Here is a 22287-nt window from a genome sequence, read left to right on the forward strand (position 1 = left end):
AAATAGGATAACAAAAAGTATGTGGTTAGTGCGCATAGAAGTTAAACTCAAAAAAGAAATAAAAAAAAGCCCAATATCAATGAGGTAAAAGCAAAACGCCAAGATAATTAATTATAAAAAGGTATTCCTCCATTGATGCCTTTATTATCTTGTAAAAGGTATTCCACCTTAATCATAAGGGAGATTAATTAAGCAAAACATTACTCCTACACTGACAACAAATGTATCGTTATAAATTTTAGTACAACTTTAATTTAACTTGTTCATATACTCATAAGTATTAGTAAAAGATGATTAACCCACGCGCTAGAATTTAATCTCTTTGAAACGAAAAAATATGCAAGATTTTGGGTTCATTGCTAGCTGTGGGAAATTCTTCTATATAAACAACATTATAAGATCACGCTAGATACATAACTTTGTGCTAGATAAATTTATGCTGAGAGGACATAGAAATCCTCAGAAGAGAATGAGTTGTTTTATAAGATAATAAAAAATGCAATTAATTGATCATTTACCAGTTATCACTCAAGGAAAACGTAAATTGCAAATTTTCAATCTCCAAATTAGAATCATATTAGAAGTTTTGAGCTTTTTCTCATGGACTTTTCATGCTTTGGTCTAATGGTAAAAGCGCAACAGACGCTATGGGGCATATGTTCAAATCGTACCGCAAACGAAAGCCTAATATTTAAGTAGAAAAATGTAGAGGATCGCCATCCATTATTCATTGAGTTTCAAGTACATCGTTGGTAGTCATAAATTCCCCGTTATCAAAATATAAAAAGTAAAATTAGTAACTTAAAAGTAAGACATGATAATCTTCTATAGTAGACAAAATTACACTGTATAGAATTTTCAAACTACACTGATATAAGTAAGTTGAATAACGTTTTCCACTGTGATATGAAAACTTACGTACGTAACTTACGCCAGAAAAAAGAACAAGAAAAAGATAGCAACCGAACAAGGCGGCATGGCTGAGGTACGTAAAATATATTGGATCAAGTTGGTTACAGAATACGCATGTCTACGTAGAGGAAGACATAATATGGAATTGAAAGTTTGAAAACCAAGACTTTTTGATACACACACACACACAGAAAGTTGATGGAACGTCATTTTAGGGTTAGATGGAAATTACATGGGGCCAATTCTGAGGGTCCTTTGCAACAGTTCTCTTGTCGGCACTCTTTGAAAGAATCCTTTAAATTTATGGGAGTATTTATAGCAATGGAGATCATCAGAAAACACATTAATCACTTTAATTTGCTTTTTACTAATCATATATAAAGGAGAGATATATAAAAACTAAATAATAAAACAAAGAGAAGTGAGAAAATGGGGCACCATTCATGTTGTAATCAACAAAAGGTAAAGAGAGGTCTTTGGTCCCCTGAAGAAGATGAAAAGCTCATTAGATATATTACAACTCATGGCTATGGCTGCTGGAGTGAAGTCCCTGAGAAAGCTGGTCTTTTCTTTAACTCTTTCTTCTTACATTCTAATATATTAGTTATATACAGTACTTCATCTCTTTCGCTCTATGTGGCACTATTATTGTTCAAAAAGATTCTTTTTTGACCATATTTTTTAGACATTCTTTGAACCGTTTGAACTTAAGATTTATGTCAGAATTTACGTTGAAAATTAAGCAGTTTGATGGGTTGTACTGTGAACCCTACCACATAAAAGGGAGTGGAAGGAGTATAACGTAGAAGAATTAACCTAAATAGTCGTTCATCCAACTACTTAAACTAGAAATAACCCGTGGAGGTATAATATATGCAGAATTTATGTATTATATATATGCATAATGTGTATTATCAATATATAATTTATGTATATGGCTAATAAAAGTAAACACTAAATATGGACGGCTATTTGTATAGAGAACCCAATGTACAATATTCACTTAACATAATTTACTAATTGTATTTAGTGATATTCATTTCCATTTACCAAAAACCACATTGCTGAATGAAAGTCATTAATTCACCTTTTCCAGTATTTGATGGCTTTTGTTTTAGACACAACTAGTAGGATTTGACTGTTGTTTTTTTTGGGTGCAGGGCTTCAAAGATGTGGAAAGAGTTGTCGATTGAGATGGATCAATTATTTGAGGCCTGATATTAGAAGAGGAAGATTTACCCCTGAAGAGGAGAAGTTGATTATTAGTCTCCATGGAGCTGTAGGCAACAGGTTAATTTTCTTTGTTGCTGAAAATGTCCCAGTCTTGCATTTTAATCTTTTTTCCACTTTAATTTTCTCGAAGTAATGGTAGAGTTATTTTCATATGACGTATAAGTCACATGTTCGACCTGTGAAATCAATTATCGATATTTGTATCAACGTAGGTTGCCTATATTATAATCTCTCGAGGTGCGAACCTTTCCTCAACCCTACCTGAATATAAGATGCTTTGTGCATCTGCTTGTCCTTATTTTCCACTTTAACTTAATATTCTAGCATAGTTAAACTTTCTTTAGTTTCATGTACATTGCTCAACAACAACTTGCGCGGTTCAATATAAGTTTTCCATATATATTGAAATAACTCTTGGTGTATGTAGTGAAGCTTAATTAAGTATTCACTTAATTTAAAGCAACTTGAAGAAATACTCCTTTCCACTTCTATTTTATGTTTCACTTTGAAAGCAAGTTTCTGATTAGATATTGTTTTATATTAATTATGTGCATATGACACACAAATTAAAGCACGCACTCAGAATTTCATTATCTAAACAGTTTCTAAAAAGGCATGCTCAACTGCATTATAATAATGGAGGACGTTAAGGAGGAAACATCAGATGTTTTCAGTTGATAATAATCAAATCAATTAAACAGTTAATCTTACTTTTTTACTCTATTTTATTCTCACTTTGATTTATATTACTAGAGTTCACGGCAACTTACTTGCCATTTGCCATAGAAAAACATAGTGAATTATCAAGAAGAACAACATTATATTATAAGTTGTATTTTAAAAATGAATAACACTTTTCTACATTTAAAAACTCGATTGTATCTCTAATAACACATGTTCTTATAGTCGTATGAATATCATGACATGTTCAAAGTACAAGTTTTGAGGGTACTTTTTGTATATTATAAAGTTTTTTTTTTTTAAATTACATGTCGATAATATCATATAAATGAAACAATAGAAAAATTAATAATGATTTCATCCTTTCACATGTTCTATTTTCTAACTATGCAAAAATTGCAGGTGGGCACATATAGCAAGTCATTTACCTGGAAGAACAGATAATGAGATAAAGAATTACTGGAATTCTTGGATAAAAAAGAAGTTAAAAAAGTTTTCAAAGCCATCAACAAATAACACCACTTCTATTACTGATCAACAACAACGATCTCAATTGGCTTATAACACAATTACAACAAGCCAACCAGAAATATTCTTAACTCAAGATATTGGAATGACAAAATCTCAAGTCCTCCAAGATTCTACCCTATTAATCAATTCTCCAAACCAATTGTTCTTTTTCGACAATGGATCACTAGACACTGGAGGTACTAATAATGCCTCGTTATTCCAAGAAATATCGGTATTGAACTCAGAATTCTGGCAAGTTGATCAACAACAACAACAACATCAAGTACAAATATCGTACACAACGGGAATGGATTCGAATTATTTGCCACCATTGATAGAGACTATGGTATCTCCCATGGAAATACCTAGTAGTAAATATAATAATAATATGATAGTGGAAGGGCAAGATAATAATCAGTTGAATGAAGAATGGTCCAGTACTTGTTCGAGGATAACACGCACAAATCGAGAAATGGTCGAGTCGAATGAAGAATGGAGTCAAATAGATACACAACAATGTTGTCCAAGTTATCTATTTTGGGATCAAGAAATAAGATCACTAGGTGGGGATGAAATTATAGACCCAAACACATCAAACAATTTGGGACAGATTTTATCTTCTTTCCCTTCTCTATGATTTGCAACTTCATGAAAGTGAATATTGTCACCCCTTAGTTTTGTGATTTTTTTTTTTTTTGAATTATTCCGGGAGCTTTTTTTATTTTTTATTTGTGAGATAGATAGAGAGTGAAATTGAAAGGTGTTGTAACAGAATGTTAATTAAAAGTGTTTCTTTGGACATATTCTCAAAATTAAATGACAGGGAATAACGTTGAGTTTGATGAGATATGTTTTATTTGTCCTTTAATGTGTTTTTTCCTCTTAATTTCAATTTTTAGAATGAGGGTGGGCCGGGGTAATTCAGGGAATAGAAGGGGTACTATCACTTTTAGCCCCCGCCAGAAACTATTTACATTCGGTAGCTGGAAAAGTGTATAAAATTTGTTAATTTTTATATATAACATACCGAATGTGTGTGCGTATATATAAAGAGCTAAAATTTATTTAATCTGTTAAATTTTAGTAAGTATTTATTATTGTGTTTAACAATGGATTGAGTTAGAATGATTTATGACTTTTTAATGTACCAATCAATGTTTATCACACGGGGTAACATGTAATTTTATGTTTTAAGTAATACTTTTACACTACATAAAATTTGAATTCTAAGCTAATTAAGTACCATTCCATATTGGTTAAGAGTAGATTCTAAGAGGAGCTAATTCCTTGATTGGTCATCCAATTTATAGAAGTAACTCATTTGTTTGTCTTATAGCAATAAAATTACTCATGTTTAATCCTACAATTCATCTCGTACATCAAAAGTACTAGAAAATAATATAAATGGCCCCTTAAGATCGAGAGTAGATCTTAAGTTTCTTTTTAATCGAGATTGATACCTCAAAAGATAATCATTGGATCAGCACACAAATCTTGATAAGATTATGCGAAGTTTACTGGTGGAAATGACATTAGCTAGCCACTTTTAAGCATGTTATTTAAAATATATTTACAGTTTACAATGTATTTAAAGATTAGCCAATTTCACACAAATTTCAGGACACAATGTCCTAGAGTTTAAAGCTCAAAATTCAAACTTCAGGATATCGTGCCCTAAAGTTCGAAAATTTTGTCCTGAAGTACGAATTTTATGTCCTGAATTTTAAATTAGCAGCTCAAAAATTCAGGATACTTAGTCCTAAAGTTTGGGTGGAATGACTAATCTTTAAATATATTTTAAATTATGAATATATTTTAAACAACATGCTTAAAAGTGACTACTGGTGCATTTCGCCCAAAATTAACGGACTACTTCAGGTCTCAATCTGATCATTGTGGTCCGCTATTGTAGGCCGGTCCACTTTTTCGTTTGGGCCTTTGGAGTAATTGGTTGGGCCTTCTTGTAGTTATTAGGGATTTTTTCCTATGTATACTATAATAGAAATTTATTTATCTATTTTCTCTAGGTTTTATAGTTTTCAAAAAGTATCTAGTTTTTTTTTACAAACTTTATGTATTCCTCCTTAAAAAGCTCTCACCTCATTATTAGCACCTTCAATTAAGGGAATGAATTATATCCATTCCTTTTTTTTTCTCTACTCCCGTCCCTCCCTTTTCTTCTATGCAGATTTGGAAGCAACTTTTTCTTCCAATATTATTTCACCAATTTTTTTCTTCCAATTTCTCGAAAACTCTATACAAGATACTCGTTTCTGGTATAAGAAGGCACAAGAAAAATACAAATGGACAAAAAAAGTCTTGAACAAAAAAAGAAGAAGCCATACTCGCCATAGAAATGGAACCAAGGAAATAGTTATTTTTTGTACGGTAACATTTTCGATCCTATACAATTTTGAAGATACATCCTAGTAATTATAGGAAATCTAAAAATTTTCTACCCGTACATGTTACTACTCTAAAAGCTAATATAATTCTAACACAAGATTGTATTGTAATTGTATCATTATTGTATCAAGTATTCTTTCATGTTGATGCATCAAATACAATTCAGATACAAATATGATATAATCCTGAAAGAATTCTTATACAATTACGATACAACTTAAAACCAATTCTAAACTTAAACTGAATCAATATCGTATTATACTTGTATTAGTCATGTATCATGTGTTGTTTTAGGTACAAATTGTGATACAATTATGTTACAATCGTGATACAATTCTTAATTATGATACAATTTCGATCTTTCATCTTTTTCAAGTTTCAATATAAAACATCCACCTAGAACCAACTCTAAACTTAAATTGTGATATAATATTATATTATAATAGTATTAGTATTGTATCAGAATTGTCTTAGGTATTGATGTATCAAATACAATTCAGATACAATTATGATATATTTATCATCAATCGTAATACAATTCCGAAACTTCTTCTTTCTCGAGTTTTATTCTGAAATTCTACCTAAAACCAACTTTAAACTTAACCAATCTCCCTTAAAATTGAGATATGAACCCTAAAGGATATTTTCAATTGTTTTCAAGAACACCTAATCCAAAAAAATCACAAATTCGTAAAATCCGGATATCTAATTCAAAGTTTCGAAACTTTTTAATAGTATGTCAATGGCAGACCCTCTACCTACAATTTCAGAGATAATATCACTGGATTTGTCAATAGTTGAAACTTTTTAATGGTTGTTGATAGAAGTGATTCACAGAAATATATAATGTTATTAGAGAGATAATAGTTTTATTTGTATGAGAGAGAGAGAGAGAGAGAGAGAGAGAGAGAGAGAGAGAGAGAGAAAGAGAGAGAAAGAGAGAGAGATTGGTTGATTTGTATGAAAGAGAGAATGACTTTAAAATCTTTTGAAATTGGGAAGAAAATCGTGATTGTAGGAGGCTATTTAAGCTGACAGATGGGGATGAGGGGTACAATTACAAATTAATCCCTATATTTAGGGGATCCTTCTTTTATCCTGATTTTGTACATAAATAGTAAATATAGATACATAAAGTAATTTTTAAGGAACATAAAGAAAAGTAGTTAATAAGTTTCTAATATAGTATAGCTAGGTAAATATCCCTAGTTATTATTCAGGAGAAATTCAGAAATAACCTGATTTACAAGTGGTCATTTAAAAATAGCCACAGTTTCAAAAGTAATCGAAATTTAGCTACTTTTCATGTAAAGATAAATCTGAATAAAGACACTGTTCAAAATCCGGAAAATACTCCAACATAATATACTGGAGTTCTAGCATAAGTATACTGGAACTCCAGTATATTATAATGGAGTTCCAACATAAGTATACTGGAACTCCAGCATATTATAATAGAGTTCCTGCTTTAGTATACTAGAACTCCAGCATAATATACCGGAGTTACAGTATAATATACCGGTCCAGCATAATATGCTAGAAGTTCATACATATGTGCTCCAATCTTTAGTATATTATGCTGGAACTTTCCGCGTGTTGGAGTTCCAGCATAATATGCTGGAAGTTCATACACAGGTGCACCAATCTCCAGTATATTATGTTGGATCGGTTCCTGTTGCAGCAAAATAATGACTATTTTTCAATAACTTTACAAATCCTGGCTATTTTTGAATGACCAGTCCGAAAACTGACTAGCCCGTGCTATTTTTACTTATTATTCATTTTTTCTAATTTATTAAAAAAACTTCTTTCGGAATTTAGTCTATGTTACTAGAAAACCTTCTCTCTGTGTTATGACAAGAATAATTGTCCTCTTAGAAATATTAAAAGAGGACATGCTGTTTTATTGCTGTTATTTTATTACGTATTTTTATGGTACTAATATATCGGTTCCTGTTGCATTTTTTGAGTCAAGGGTCTCCTGGAAATAGCCTCTCTATCCTTCGGGGTAGGGGTAAGATCTGCGTACATATTACCCTCCCCAGACCATACTTGTGGGATTATACTGGATCGCTGTTGTTGTTAGAAATATTAAAAGAGGACATGAAACGGACAAAAAGTTCCCTTCATACCAAAGGATCCAGAGAATTTGAAGTTTAGCTAGTTTTGTCAAAATTTATCTGGGTTTAGATTCTATAAAAAAGATCAAATAGATTTAGTATCTATCATTCAAATATTACCTCGATGTCTGTTGACACCCTAAATATTACGTAATAATATCAGTTTTTGTTAAATGGGAGTAATTTTCTGGTTTATCTTCCCCAACAACCCTCTATCTTTTCCTGTTCTTTTCTTTTCTTTTATCTTTTTTTTTTTTTTTTTTGACCTTTTTGAATACAATCCATTTAGGTCTTTATAACAGTTAATCTTTATTACAATATTTCATAATAATGGTCAAGTTATCTTTGGTAATAATTTTATGTTATGTTATAATATTATTTTTTAATAATAATATTTTATTATAATAGTTAAAGATTAAGTATCAAAATAAATAATACTATTATAAAGAGGTTTAACTATATCAGTTAGGTCTAATCTCCTTAGAAACCTCATCAGTAGGTGGACAAGAGTATTTTTAACGACAAGTTGGTCCTTGGAATAGGACTTCCGGCTGGTTGACCGAAGAATTATTCTTCTTTATATTCATTTTCAACTACTTTATCTGATTAAATATTTATGTACAGACTTCTTTAATACAAATTTATTGAAAAAACAGGATGAGTTGCACAAATTTTAATAAAAGATTCAAACATTTTTCAGTAGAGTTAGTAGAGAAGGCGAGAGGCTCAACTTGATCTTGCCTACTAGATTATCTTGCGAATATAAGAGCCTGTTTGGCCATGAATTTTTTTTGACCTTTTTCTGATTTTTTTTTATTTTTTTTCAAAATCAATATTTGACCATAAAATTTTAAATTTTCATTTGAAAATGAATTTTGAAATTTTTCAAAAATTGAAAAAACTCAGATCACTCACAAAAATTCAAAAACAACCCAAAATTATATTCATGTCCAAACACAACTCTACTTTTCAAATACCATTTTCACTTGAATTTTTTTTTTACTTTTTTCGGATTTTTTACAATTCTTATGTCCAAACGCCCACTAAGTATTTGGACCGGAACAAATCACTTTTAAATTAGAAAAATGAAAATATTCCTCACCATCAGAGGAAAACATTAAGAGAATTATTGAAAAAAAGAAAATAATTACCCAAATAATTATTGAAGGAAAAGATTTCTTAATGTATACACTGTTTTAAGTGACATGTTTTTCTTTTTACTTTTTTACAAAATAATAACATATTTTTATATTTAAATAATTTAATTTTAAACTTTTTATTTTACTTTTAATATGATAAATTGTTGAGCTCATAAATTTTAATTTTTTAAAAATGGCCGCACAAATGGCATGGGGAGAGTATTATTTTCGCATTTCCCCATAGTGAAGACTGAAGTCTACTCAGCTCACGGATATTCAAAGCCGTGTTTACTGTTTCGAATATTCCAATGGCTTAAATTCAAAAAATTAATTTCACACATATATACATCACCGACGAGCCTCCGTCAAACACCGCTAGAACCGGCGACTTCCTCCGCCGCCGGCTGCTTGCACCATCAGTGCTCTTATCCATCGCGACGCCGTCGTCATGGCTAATCAAATCGGCGGAGCTTCAAGCAACGGCAATAGTCGTGAAATCAGAGGAGTGCTCATACACGGCGGTAAATACGTTCGTTACAATGTGTACGGTAACTTATTTGAAGTCTCCAGCAAATACGTTCCTCCTATTCGTCCCATCGGCCGCGGCGCTTACGGCCTCGTATGGTATGTCTTCTGTAAAAAGTTTAAATTTTTTGAGAATAACACTTAATTATTCCCTCCGTCCCATTTTTTTGTGGCACTGCTTGATTTGACGGAGTTTTGTTGGAAAACTAATTCAAAGTTGTAGTAGGAAACCTTAGTTATTTAGGATTATATGATTTGCAGTTAGAATAAATATAGTAATAGGCTTTCCTGTTTCTAGTTGAAATAGGTTTCATACTATTATAAATAAGGGTATCGATAGCTTATTTTATGTGTGAAGAAAATAAAGAATTATAGAGATCAATTAGAAATTTTATAATAAAATATTTTCCTTCATATTGATATCAGAGCTTCTACCATCTTAGGAAAGAATCAAGTAGCTTCCGCCGGCGGGCGGCACTAGTCAATGTGTGCCGCCCGCCTGGCCAAAAAATATATTGGCAAAATCATAGATAGTTATCGACAAAATTAGGTTATTCGATGAAAAGTTTCATGACAGGTTCAAGAAAAGAAAAATAAGTTTAAAGAGGTGCAAACAAATATGGCACAAGATGAAGAAACTATTCTCTAAAAGTTGGAGAAGTTTAAAAAAAGTTGGAAGTTGACTATGTGTTTCAACAAAATTGGGTGTTGGTGACAAAGTGCATTAACGGTTGGTGACAAACTTGTAGTGTAAAACGAGTCATTGACATTTGTGTAATATTTGGTAAAATGTGAAGTCTAAAGTTAAATTGTTTCTAAGTAGAGAAATGTGTATTTATAAACTAAACAGGAAAGCATGCCTCATAAAATGGGATGGAACGGGGATATGTTTTTCACATGCTCTTTATGTGTAGGACAAATTATTTTTAGTGTGTGGAAATGTTTTGAATGTCAAATGTGAACGGTTTGTCCAAAAGTTTAAGCTGTTAAAAAGAATATATTTTTCTGAATTATTTTTTCCCTCGAATCTCCTTGTACCTATTATTTTTGCTCTTATTTAACCAAGTTTGGGGCATTTATATGATGGAATAATCATTTCTTTTTCTTTTTCTTTTTTGCTATTTGTTAGTGCTGCTATAAATTCAGAGACGCGTGAGGAAGTTGCGATTAAGAAAATAGGAAATGCGTTTGATAATAAAATCGATGCAAAGAGGACATTGAGAGAAATTAAGCTACTTCGGCACATGGAACACGAGAATGTAAGTGGATTGTGCTCGTATCTGGTGATTAGTATGTGAAAGAGTTCGATTTATTGCTTCATTAAGTTTGGTAAAAAATATCAGGTTATCGCGATCAAAGATATCATAAGACCGCCAAAGGAAGAGGCTTTCAATGATGTGTACATAATTTATGAATTGATGGATACTGACCTTCATCAGATTATTCGGTCTGAACAGCCTTTGACGAATGATCACTGCCAGGTTTTTCTCTTCCTTGAGAATTCGGTTACTAGATATTTATGATTTGTCTAGATATCATTGCTATTAGTTTCTAATATGAAGTTGAGGCAAAGTTGATTTGTCTGATGTGAGTTGTAGGATTTAGAAACCAACTATGCATATATTACTTCTGCAAGTTTTGGTGCTGCTTTAACATCATTTCCTAGTTAATCAACTTGGATGAGATCAACGAAATGATGGAGAAAGAAAATCTTATGATCGTATATGGTTATGGTTCTGTTTAGGGAACTAGATTAATAAGTTTTATTTTGCTAAAAAATTGACTGTATTGGGTGGGCATTCCTTGTCATTCTTTAATGTGACTGGTAAGTTGAAGAAGAATTCCCTTCTCTTTTTTCTTGGTTCTCTTACTGCTTACTAGTATAAGCTACTCTTTTGCCCATTCATACTTATACTATGACTTTGAGACAGGTGTTATTCTTTGCTGTACAAATAAAAGATGGGGGGGTTTATTAGTCAGACACTTAGTGATGGCGGTTACTGATAATGATTTTTAGGAAGTATTAATGACTAGGTTGCTCTGTCATAAGAATCTCTCCCTTCTCCCAATGATGTTATCAATCCTGCTATTGTAGTTCTGGCCTTATTCTGGCATGCTAAGCTAGATTATTAGGAGTATGCAGTATTTTCTTTTAATAATGTGAAGGAAAGCCTGGAAGTTGGTCCAGCTTCCACTGAGAACATTCAAAATACCTCTTTCTTTCCTAAAGTTACTCTGGCACACTGCTGTTACCTTGCCTGCATCTGAATAGTTGGATAACATGCGATTTAATTTTGCAGTACTTCATGTATCAGCTATTACGTGGACTGAAATATGTACACTCAGCAAATGTCTTACATCGTGATCTTAAGCCAAGCAATTTGCTCCTAAATGCAAATTGCGACCTCAAGATTGGAGACTTCGGATTGGCGAGGACAACTTCTGAGACAGATTTCATGACTGAGTATGTTGTCACTCGCTGGTATCGGGCACCTGAATTGCTCCTTAACTGTTCAGTATACACTGCAGCAATTGATGTTTGGTCTGTTGGTTGTATTCTTGGTGAAATAATGACGAGAGAACCTTTGTTTCCTGGAAAAGATTATGGACATCAGCTGAGACTCATTACTGAGGTAAAAGTCACTTCAAATTCTTTTATGGTTTGCAATACATTTTCAAAGACCTTTAGCAGGAACCTGATTAAGAAAAAAAATTTATTTGGAAGAGTAAAGTAAGTTGATCCAGTGACAATCTACCTGCATGTTTTGAAGTGGAAAAGTTATTAGGAGATTGAGACCTGAAAGAACCTCCTCTTTTCTTTTTCATTTCCCCTCCTTTTTAAATTGAAACTAGTCCTAAGCATTCCCATCCTCTGAAGCTGGGAGTTGAGAGTGCTTCCCAGTGCTATAACCAGCGATATGATGTAATTCCATGCAGACAATGCTTTCAAATGTTCATCGATTAAGTAAATCATTTCAAATTTTCACAACGGGTTCAAGAAATGAAGGTCTGACTTCAAAGCAACCTTTCGATATATATGGGACATTTTTTCTAGTTATGAAGCTGTTTGATCTGCTTATTGTTCCCAGCTTCAATTTTGTTTCTTCTGTCTTGAAGCTACTAGGTTCTCCTGATGATGCCAGCCTTCGATTTCTGAGAAGTGATAATGCCCGAAGATATGTCCAACTGCTTCCTCAATATCCTAAGCAACAATTCTCTGCAAGATTTCCCAACATGTCGCCTTTGGCTATTGATTTACTTGAAAAGATGCTTGTCTTTGACCCAACCGGACGAATTACAGGTGAAGCACCGAAATTTTGACCTCAACCTTTGCATGATTTATTTTCCATTTTTAGTCCATCCTGTTTACCTCGTGTATGTTCGGTTTTCTTTCTCTATGTGCAGTTGATGAGGCTCTGTGTCACCCATTTTTGTCATCTCTTCATGACATCAACGATGAGCCGATTTGTCCCAGGCCTTTCAGTTTTGATTTTGAGCAGCCCTCAATCACTGAAGAAAATATCAAGGAACTGATTTGGAAGGAGTCCGTGAAGTTCTACCCAGACTTTGTTGAACTAAAAATATGACTGGTTGTCCTGGATTATGTATCATATGTAGGAAGTATTTTTCTTACTTCAATACATTTTTTAAGTTATGTTTAACGGGAAGAGAGAGCTGACTTAAAACTGATATCGCGATTTCTGTACTTCAATGTGAGATATTTATCAGGAGTGCTGGTGTTTGCGAAGGTCTAAAATCTAACGTTGTATCTTGGTTCTGTTCAATGACTATTCAGTTTACCACATTGTGAACTTGGAATGCTTGTAAAACACTACAAGAGCTTAATTACACGTACTCACCAACAATCTTCTTTCTATAATTTGTCCTTGAAATTTTGGCTGCAATAACTGATAGCATTTACAAATATGTAAAAGTTACAGATATTAGCATGGATCAATAATCATGCACAGTTCAGAGGTGTTAAACAACAGAATGATATAACTCTTTATAATATGATCTTCCTTTTGATGGCATTCTTATGCATTGATGTGTTAATACAGTTTCTTCCTGCAGGAACACGTTTGAACTTTCATATCATCAATTGGTAAGTTCTCTGTTGGAAAATTACAGGGCGCAACGTTCTCTGTTCCCTGATCTGGCAATAACTCACAAGGCTGAGGTACTACACCACTTGAAATCCCCGAAATATCTGTACAATTCCAAGCCAGTTTCTTTGCTTTAGGCGCCAACTCAATCGTGACATTTGATATGCAAATTCCAGTAAACGGATCACCAGAAATTCCTGCAAGCTTGGCAGCAATGGTCACATTCTCAGCAACCATATCGCGGTAATTGATATTATCAATCACAGGCAATGCATTCGGATCATAATTGTTATCAGGGTGAGAACCATAATCTCCTGTCATCCAGAATACATATTTCATGGTTTTCATTGTCACACCTTTAACATATATATCCTTTACGTATCCACCTCGTCCTACTGCAGTCTTGATTCGAACCCCTGATTCTGTATCGATTGCTACTATGTCCTCTGCTCTTACATCCTGAATTCCTCCAGACATCTCACTGCCTAATGCAATTGTAGCACTGGTTGGAGAAATGCAGGTGATTCGCCTTATAGCGAGCTGCTTTGTTGGCATCCCAAATGCAACTCCATACTCGTCCCAACCACTCTTAACAGCAATGCAATCATCTCCAGAGACAATGTAACAGTCTTCTATTCTAGTATTTATGCAAGAATCTGCAAATTAGACTTGGTTTTAATAGAAAATACATAGTAATCACGAAGGCCGGAGTGACAATTTATATACTGACAGTGTAAAAGATTACACTATTAGGTCATTCTAAAGAAAACTGCAGGTAATACTCCATAGAAAAGTGGGATTAATAACCTAGAAAATGACGCAGAATACCTATTATATGAAACCTTATTGTCACTCAAACTAATTAAAACATTAGTAAACACTAATGCAAGATTTACCAGGGTTAATCCCATCAGTATTTGGAGATCTGACTGGTGCAAGAATAGTGATGCCTTGGATAATAATATTGCTGCATTCACAAAGAAATCGAGTTTTTTGCGTTAGTTATTATTGATCTAGAAGAAAACAATATTGAACTATTGGAAATCAAGTGGGCTTTGGACATAAAAATTGTGAAATTCCGGAAAAAAAAGTGGAAAAAAAAAATCAACGATATTTGAAAATTAGAGTTGTGTTTGGACATGAATACAATTTGGAGTTGTTTTTGTGAGTGCTTTGAAGTGAAAATTTTGAAAAACAGCTTTTTAGAGTTTTTCAAATGTTGAAAAATTCAACTTCAAGTGAAATTTAAAATTTTCATGGCCAAAACACTGATTCCGGAAAAAATGAAATTTTTTTATGGCCAAACGGGTCCCAAGATTAATTTTATTACCTGCAATATACAGGATGGACATTCCATGAAGGAGAATTAACCAATGTAAGACTAGAGATTTGAATATTATCAGAGTACATAATTTCTATCAGATATGGCCTTGTATATTGTAGTTCCTTTTTGTGGAATTTGTTCCACCATAGCTGCCCTTGACCATCAATTGTTCCATTTTCCCCTGAGTGAATTTCAAAGTAAAATTACATGATTTAGCAAACAAAATGACATCAAAGAAATATTCCGTTACGCAATGGACAATAACCTCACCAAAAAAGTAGCCGGATTAAGAGTTCCAGCTACCAATTTTCGATGTGAATTCGGATATAGATTTTCGATATGAGAAATGCAACAGTGATATAAAATGAGAGTACCTGTGATGACAACATCAGTGAGGTTTGTTCCAAAAATAAGACTAATGAATCTACCTCCGTCAGTATCCCTTCCTCGACCGTAGGACGGCAGCGGTGCAATCACCGGATAATCATTTTCGTCCTAAGCGGAAGGAAGAACATCAGGAAATCAGTGAGATAGAAAAATTGGAAGAAGGAAAAAAAAAAAAAAAATTCCATTGAAAATCATTTGTTTTGAATGACACGAAATCTTTCTTCAGTGTCACTGAGGTAACTGAAATTTTAAACCAGATAAAATTAGAATAGTGAACTTTTTTTCCAAAATTTTTGTAGGATGAAGCTGGTTCATGTTTATTCTTTTACGTGTTGTTTAGTTCAGCTTGTGTCCATCTCGATTATTTCACTGGGTATTCATTACCTCCTATCAATAAAGTTATGGAGCAATTTTACTCACTAAAACTTGGGCAAGAGCAACAAAGCATGTGGTTCTCTTGGACAAGGGTGAAGTTATGTGTGGCCAAGGATAATTGTTGAAAAATTATACTGCATATAGAATAAAATATTACTTATTTTTATTGATTTTAAAAAAATGGAATTTGAACATTCTTATTGAATATTCTGGTTTTGCCACTGCTTTTGAACCTTCCCCAGATGCTACCAGCATGCTCCGAAAGACCACATATAGTAGCTTTGAATGTGATCCCCAAGTTATAGAAAATGGACAAAATTTAGTTCACGTGATGAATAATTCAGAAAATACAAACAGTATCCTCGGCTTAATCATCCACGTTTATTGCCCACATCCTAGATTATCAGTACGAGGCATTTAATATTACGTTTTTTTCCTATTTAGCTACTTGCTAGGGATATCACGAAAGAGGCATAATCGGATAAGATTTTAAGAATTAACCTCGCTCTTCAAAATTAGTATTTAATGTGACTTAGTTTGACTCGATATTGAGTTTGATAAAGAAAATTATGACTTCTACAATTTATAATCTTAACATAACATAATGTTTATGTAGATATAAAAGCTTCTAATAAAGATTCAAATTTAAAGTTTAAAGTAAAATTATTTTTCAAATATAAAAACATGTCATTCTTGTTTATCAAACCATTAGTAATATGTATGCACTCTCCACTATTTTAGTTTAAGTATTATTGCGCCAAAAACTATTTACATTTGGTAGCCAACAACGACAAAAAATTCAATGTATTTCCATAAATGAGGTCTGGGGAGGCTAGCGTGTATGCAGAACTTATCCCTACATTATAAAGATAGGGAGGATGTTTCCGATAAACCCTCGGCTCAGGCACAGTGGACATAGGGTATAAAATTTGTATAAAAAATAAATATTTTTTCGATTATTATTTTAAGAGCGACTATGCAATATTTTTATCCTAAAATAAATAAAACTAAATTCTGGAGAACGTACAGTTCTTGGATTAATGTTATCATGGATTTGGACTCATTAGCCGAACGATATTCTCACCGCATAGTGCGCCTTTTGTACCACTCTCAGTTGATTGCATTCACGGACTAGAAAATAAGATATACAAATTGTACACTTTTTTGAATGTTGTATTTAATACTGAACTATTTGATCCCTAGTCCTCTCGGTAATAATTCAACATTCAACAAAGTGTACCATTTAGCCTTTTCGAAAAGTGCCAGCACATAATACTAAGTCAATTCTAAAAAATATATACATAAAATATTTAATTTGACGGAAAAACTATGAATTCATGTGCCCCATATATTTGCCTATAATCCGCCCTGCCCCAAAGGATTATCACTAGAATAATAGTAGGTCACATGAAGCTGGTCCGGCGCCTCTAAAAGTACATTCTCACCACTAAACTAGTGTTGTTACATTTTAGCCAATGTCACAATCAAGTAGTGTGATGGGATGATGCTGTACATGAACCGGGTTGGTTCGGATTTTATCAAAATTAAATCAAACCAACTATATCGGTTTGGATTGGTTCGGTTTTGTCAGGTTTTTTCGGGTTTTCGGGTTTTTTTTGTTACATGAATATTATTTCAATCTTATTTTGTTACAATTATAGATAAAACTTTGATAAGTGAATATATGTTTAGTAAATATGGAAAAAAATTGACAAACATATAATCTATTAAAATATTCTAATCGGAGAATTTTTTTAGTAACACATAATAGTTATTTTCTCAGTCGTCTAACAATAAATTTTCGTTAATTTACGCTTTCAAGGTTAATACATGAGAGGATCCCAAATATTTCTACATTTTCTAAAGAAAATTCACTATAAAGTCTTAAAAATATAAATATAATTTATATATTTATATGTCGGTTTGGTTCGGGTTTTTTTACTCAATACCAAACCAAGTCAAACCAAACCTAGTCGAATTTTTTAATCGGGTTGGTTTGGTTTTTCGATCTAGTGTAGTTTTTCGGTTCGGTTTGAACACCCCTAGGATGATCGATTAGATTCCTTTATTATTCAACAAAGATGTTTGGGATTTGAGATCTGAAAATAAAGAAACTTCATATATAGAGTGTTTTTCCATTTAATCAAATCTACACGGTGCACCTGTGATTTAGTCGGACCAGTAAGTTTCGGATACAAAATGGTTCCTCTATCTAACACACAAAATTTTTCAAATCAATATTGTAATATTGTTATTTTGAATACGGATACAATTATAAACAAAAAAAATAAAATGTATGTAGAATTATCTATTGGTGAAGCACATTAATTCATGTATTCAAAAGCTGATAACCGATTCCAAAAAAAGGAGGAATTGGCTAAGAACAAAACTGTTACCTGAGAAGCGAGAAGAACGGCGTCTTTATCGAGATACAAAGTAAAATGGCTAGTCAAATTAAAATTCCCCGTCAACCATTTTCCGGCGGGTACATATAGCATCGAACCACCGTCTGATTGAAACTGACTCAAATGATCAACGGCTGATTTAAAAGCGTTAGTGTTCAACGTCGTTCCGTCACCAACTCCTCCGAAATCCGTCAATGAAGCGGTGTGTGCTCTGCAACTTATGGCGGAATACTCTACTGTTTCCCATTTGTGTACTTTATGACGGCCGTGAACGTTGCCTAACGCCGTTAGAATCACCACTGCTAGTAGTAAACTCCTGTGAATTGCCTATAAGAAAAAATTTAACAAAATGAGAAGAAGAAAAAAAGAAGAAATAAAAGGGAAAGAAAGAAAAATGGGAAGAGAGAGGCTTTACAGGAATGTTTCTGAGAGTGATAATTAGAAACTCCATTGTTATGTCAGTTGTGCTTCACTGATTTGTCAGCATATATATATATATAAAACTTTTAACACCAAGTCAGTTTACTTAAAAAGATAATTACAAGTAATTGCCTTAAAAAATATATTCTTTAATTTGAAAAATAAGACAAATTAATTGTTATAACAAGTTAAAATATGTAAATTATGTAATAGTACTAAATACTTCCTCCGTACGAAAAAATGATGTGATTTCCTTATTAGTGTGTTGCATAAATAATGTCGTCCTTCTGAATTTGAAAACAGTTTAACTTAAAATTCTTATTTTATACTTAATAACAATCTTTTACAGTTATACAAATGTTACAACACATATTTATAGTTAAACCTTTCTATAACATCCTCGTTCGTTTGGATATTTTTTTGGTGCTATAATAAAGTATTATTATAGAGGACATATATTATAACATAACATAGAAATTGGTTCCGAAAGAAAACTTGGCTATTATAGTTAATAGTTGCTAGACAAAGATATTATTATAGAGATGTCTAACTGTACAATCACAAATTTTAAAATAATTATAATCACATAAATAATACGATATATTCAAGTCTACAAAATTCAAAATTCATATTATCATCCTTAAAATTTAATATACAATAAAAATTGAAAGGGAATACTATTAAGAAAGAGACAGAGGGGAGTTGAGAGTGGGCAAGAAGTTGAACTAATATTTGTGGAATGTCAAAGATTTTTGGATTGGTGACTTTTTTCAATTCCTCCACCTTGTTCCCAGGTATTTGGTATTTGTATGGGGACCCGATTAAATTTGGATTCGCAATGAAAAATCTTATATTAGGGGTAAAATGCTCCCTAATAAAGCCAACTTCATACTTAAGGCAAAGAATTCTGGTAAAAAATAAAAGGGTACTTACTATTTTACCGCAACGATTGTTGGTCCACGTATTCTTTTACATTCCTTAGACAATGACTTGATTTGCATTATTGTTAAATAATAGAGTATGTTGCCCCTTTGATGTGTAACTTTGGTTGTTAAACATGATGTAAGTTAGTTAAATTGGGTAGAGTTCGGGAAGGGAATAAACAAATCAAGAGTATGATATAATGAAATAAAGCAAGATAAGGACATTTTGAAGTTTTTCATAAATAGGGTAAGTGGAGGGTAGTGTGTACGCACACCTTACCCTATCTTAATTAAAATAGAGAAGTTGTTTTCGATAGACCTTCGGCTCAAGAAACAGTAGAGATAAAACAACAAGTAACAAACAATAGTAACAATAATTATTAAGTTAACGGACGCAAATGACACAACATGTAATAGTAAAGAACCATGAATAAGATAATACAAAAATTATCCCAGTACTACTGGTAAGCTTATGAGGAACACAGTACTATCTGTCAACCTACAACCCTAATTCTCGACCTCTACACTTTTCTATCGTGGGTCATATCCTCGGTAAGCTAGAGCAATGACATGTCCTGCCTAATTACTTCTCCCTAATACTTCTTAGGCCTGCCTCTTCCCTTCCTCAGACGCGCAATTGACAACCTCTCACACCTTCTGACCGGAGCATCTATGTCTCTCCTTTTTCACATGCCGGAACCATCTCAGTCTCGACTCCCGCAACTTGTCCTCCATCGATGCCACTCCTACCTTGTCCTTAATAACTTCATTCCAGATCCTGTCCTTATTGATACGATCACACATCCATCTCAACATCCTCATTTCAGTTATTTTCATCTTCTGAACATGAGACGTCTTGACGGGCCAGCACTCAGCCCCACACAACATCGCCGGTCTAATTACCACTCTGTAAAAATTGCCCTTAATGTTGAAAATATAGCACTAAATAATAAGAATGTATTCTTTATAATAGATTAAACTTTTATACGAGATAGTCACATAATTCAACATAATATCGCTCAAATAATAATTTTATGTTCATATATTAAATGAATTGGTATAAACACCCCGGAGTGCGAGTAAACAACACGTTACCTGCCGATTAATATTTGTTAAAGTTGACGTCTAGTTTCGTTACTACGCAACGGTATTCCAAATTTGAAACAACATTTTTCTAACAAACCATATGGGTAATTCTTTGCCTTATCTTCTTTTACTTGTTTTGGCATCTAGTAATTTAACTACTAGAGTAGGATTCTTCAAGAGGCTTAGTTCAAGGATTAAATGAGCTAGCCCTGTATGTTCTCCAAAAGTGACCCACATTAAAAATGTTGCCTAATTGTGTTTATAATATTTAAAAGAATATCTCGTATCTCTTAAGTGAAATACTTTTTATGTTTATCTTTACCTAGCTATTTTAGCAATCCTTTCTATACATCATGTATACTTAAGTTGAAAAAAAAAGTAATTAATATGTACCATGGACTATCGATTTTCTCTTTTTTTGGGTTATTTTACATCTGTTAGCCGCAAATGTCCAATTTAAATCGATTTCGATGAATCCCTCATTACTTCCCAGAGGAGAATATTAAATAGGGATGACACTATTTAAACTCGTGACATTTTTTTACCCAAAACAAAGACGCTACCAAACTGTGCTCTATCCCTTTTAATTGGTCTACAATAGTGTTATTGTAGAGAATTGTATAAATTTTGTATCTTTTTTTTTGTATATAACATATATATATATATATGTATAAAATATATTTTTTCGACTATTATTTTGAAAGCCAGTTAGTTTGTTTTCTTCGTCATTGCTCAAAAGTTGAAAGCTATTGAGTATAAGTTGTGGAAAGGAATGCTACTTTTTTCAAGTGATAAAGTAGGTGACCTCATGCTCATTGAACTCCACCTCTCATTCTCTGCATCACTCAATTTTGTAGCACCATACCACTAAGTTATGTCCACCCATAACACGCAAGGATAATGGTTTTTGGGCATTTTGGCACATTCTTTTCTTAACTCAACTCCACTTCTACAATTAATTATCTTTAAAATGGTAAAAACAAATAAATTATTTGGACTATGAAGTATGATCATCAGAATTAGAGAGCTTATTCTTGATATAGATTCAGCATTTGTAGATAAATGGTGGTCAGGCATATTCGAGTTGGTCCACGCTCTGTTACTAAGTTACTTAATATTATTATTAAATCGCAAGATTTGAATGTGGAACGCTTTGTGTATTGCGTTAATTTTTTTTCTTTTGAACTCAAATAAGAAAATATGTAGTAGCATAACTATTTTTTTCTTTTTGGTGTCTGAAATTAGGAGTAATAATAATACAATTAACCAAAAAAGAAAAAAAAACTAACTTTAACTGGCCAAGGGTTAGTGGTATTTGTGGTGTACACATGCATGACGAGTTGAGGATTCCTTTGTCGGATTTTGCTTGCCACTATTCATCCCGTGACTCATTTTCACCTAATTAATAATATGATAACATAAAAATATAAAATATACTTACTTTTTCCTATTTTATTTGACAATTTTTAATATATTTTAAAAAGACTGTTACTTTTTAACATTTAAATTTAAATTAATTTTAAACTTTTCATTTTAGTCTTAACCAGATCATTTATTGTCACACAAACTATGAGTTGTTTTAGACAACAAATTTTAAGAAATATTTTTTTCTTAAACTCATTAAACACCTTCACCAACCTTTTCCCCCCATTAAACTCCGTATATTATGTGCATTTGTTCCCATTCAATTAATTAAAATCACGGGCTATGGTTATGTGGGGATGTTCATGGTCGG

The 22287-nt window shown here is 32.6% G+C and overlaps 3 protein-coding genes across 3 annotated transcripts; 2 read left to right on the plus strand and 1 right to left on the minus strand.

Annotated features, from left to right (window-relative positions):
* The first annotated feature begins 1254 nt into the window (after window positions 1-1254).
* LOC107770154 (uncharacterized) lies at window positions 1255-4181 on the plus strand. Its single transcript, XM_016589425.2, has 3 exons — window positions 1255-1474; window positions 2073-2202; window positions 3229-4181. The coding sequence occupies exons 1-3, from the start codon at window positions 1342-1344 to the stop codon at window positions 3971-3973; spliced, it is 1008 nt and encodes a 335-aa protein (XP_016444911.1). The 5' UTR covers window positions 1255-1341; the 3' UTR covers window positions 3974-4181.
* A 5268-nt stretch (window positions 4182-9449) lies between these two features.
* LOC107770153 (mitogen-activated protein kinase homolog MMK2-like) lies at window positions 9450-13113 on the plus strand. Its single transcript, NM_001325056.1, has 6 exons — window positions 9450-9625; window positions 10656-10785; window positions 10870-11007; window positions 11827-12159; window positions 12644-12827; window positions 12932-13113. Exons 1-6 carry the CDS (start codon window positions 9450-9452, stop codon window positions 13111-13113), a joined length of 1143 nt encoding a protein of 380 aa, NP_001311985.1.
* Window positions 13114-13382: 269 nt separating this feature from the next.
* LOC107770152 (putative polygalacturonase) lies at window positions 13383-18691 on the minus strand. Its single transcript, XM_016589423.2, has 6 exons — window positions 18539-18691; window positions 18115-18450; window positions 15331-15451; window positions 14963-15137; window positions 14529-14599; window positions 13383-14288 (listed from the first exon to the last, which is right to left on the minus strand). Exons 1-6 carry the CDS (start codon window positions 18572-18574, stop codon window positions 13579-13581), a joined length of 1449 nt encoding a protein of 482 aa, XP_016444909.2. The 5' UTR covers window positions 18575-18691; the 3' UTR covers window positions 13383-13578.
* Window positions 18692-22287: the final 3596 nt, after the last annotated feature.

The sequence above is a fragment of the Nicotiana tabacum genome, chromosome 1 (genome assembly GCF_000715075.1).
Source record: "Nicotiana tabacum cultivar K326 chromosome 1, ASM71507v2, whole genome shotgun sequence".
NCBI lineage: Eukaryota > Viridiplantae > Streptophyta > Magnoliopsida > Solanales > Solanaceae > Nicotiana > Nicotiana tabacum.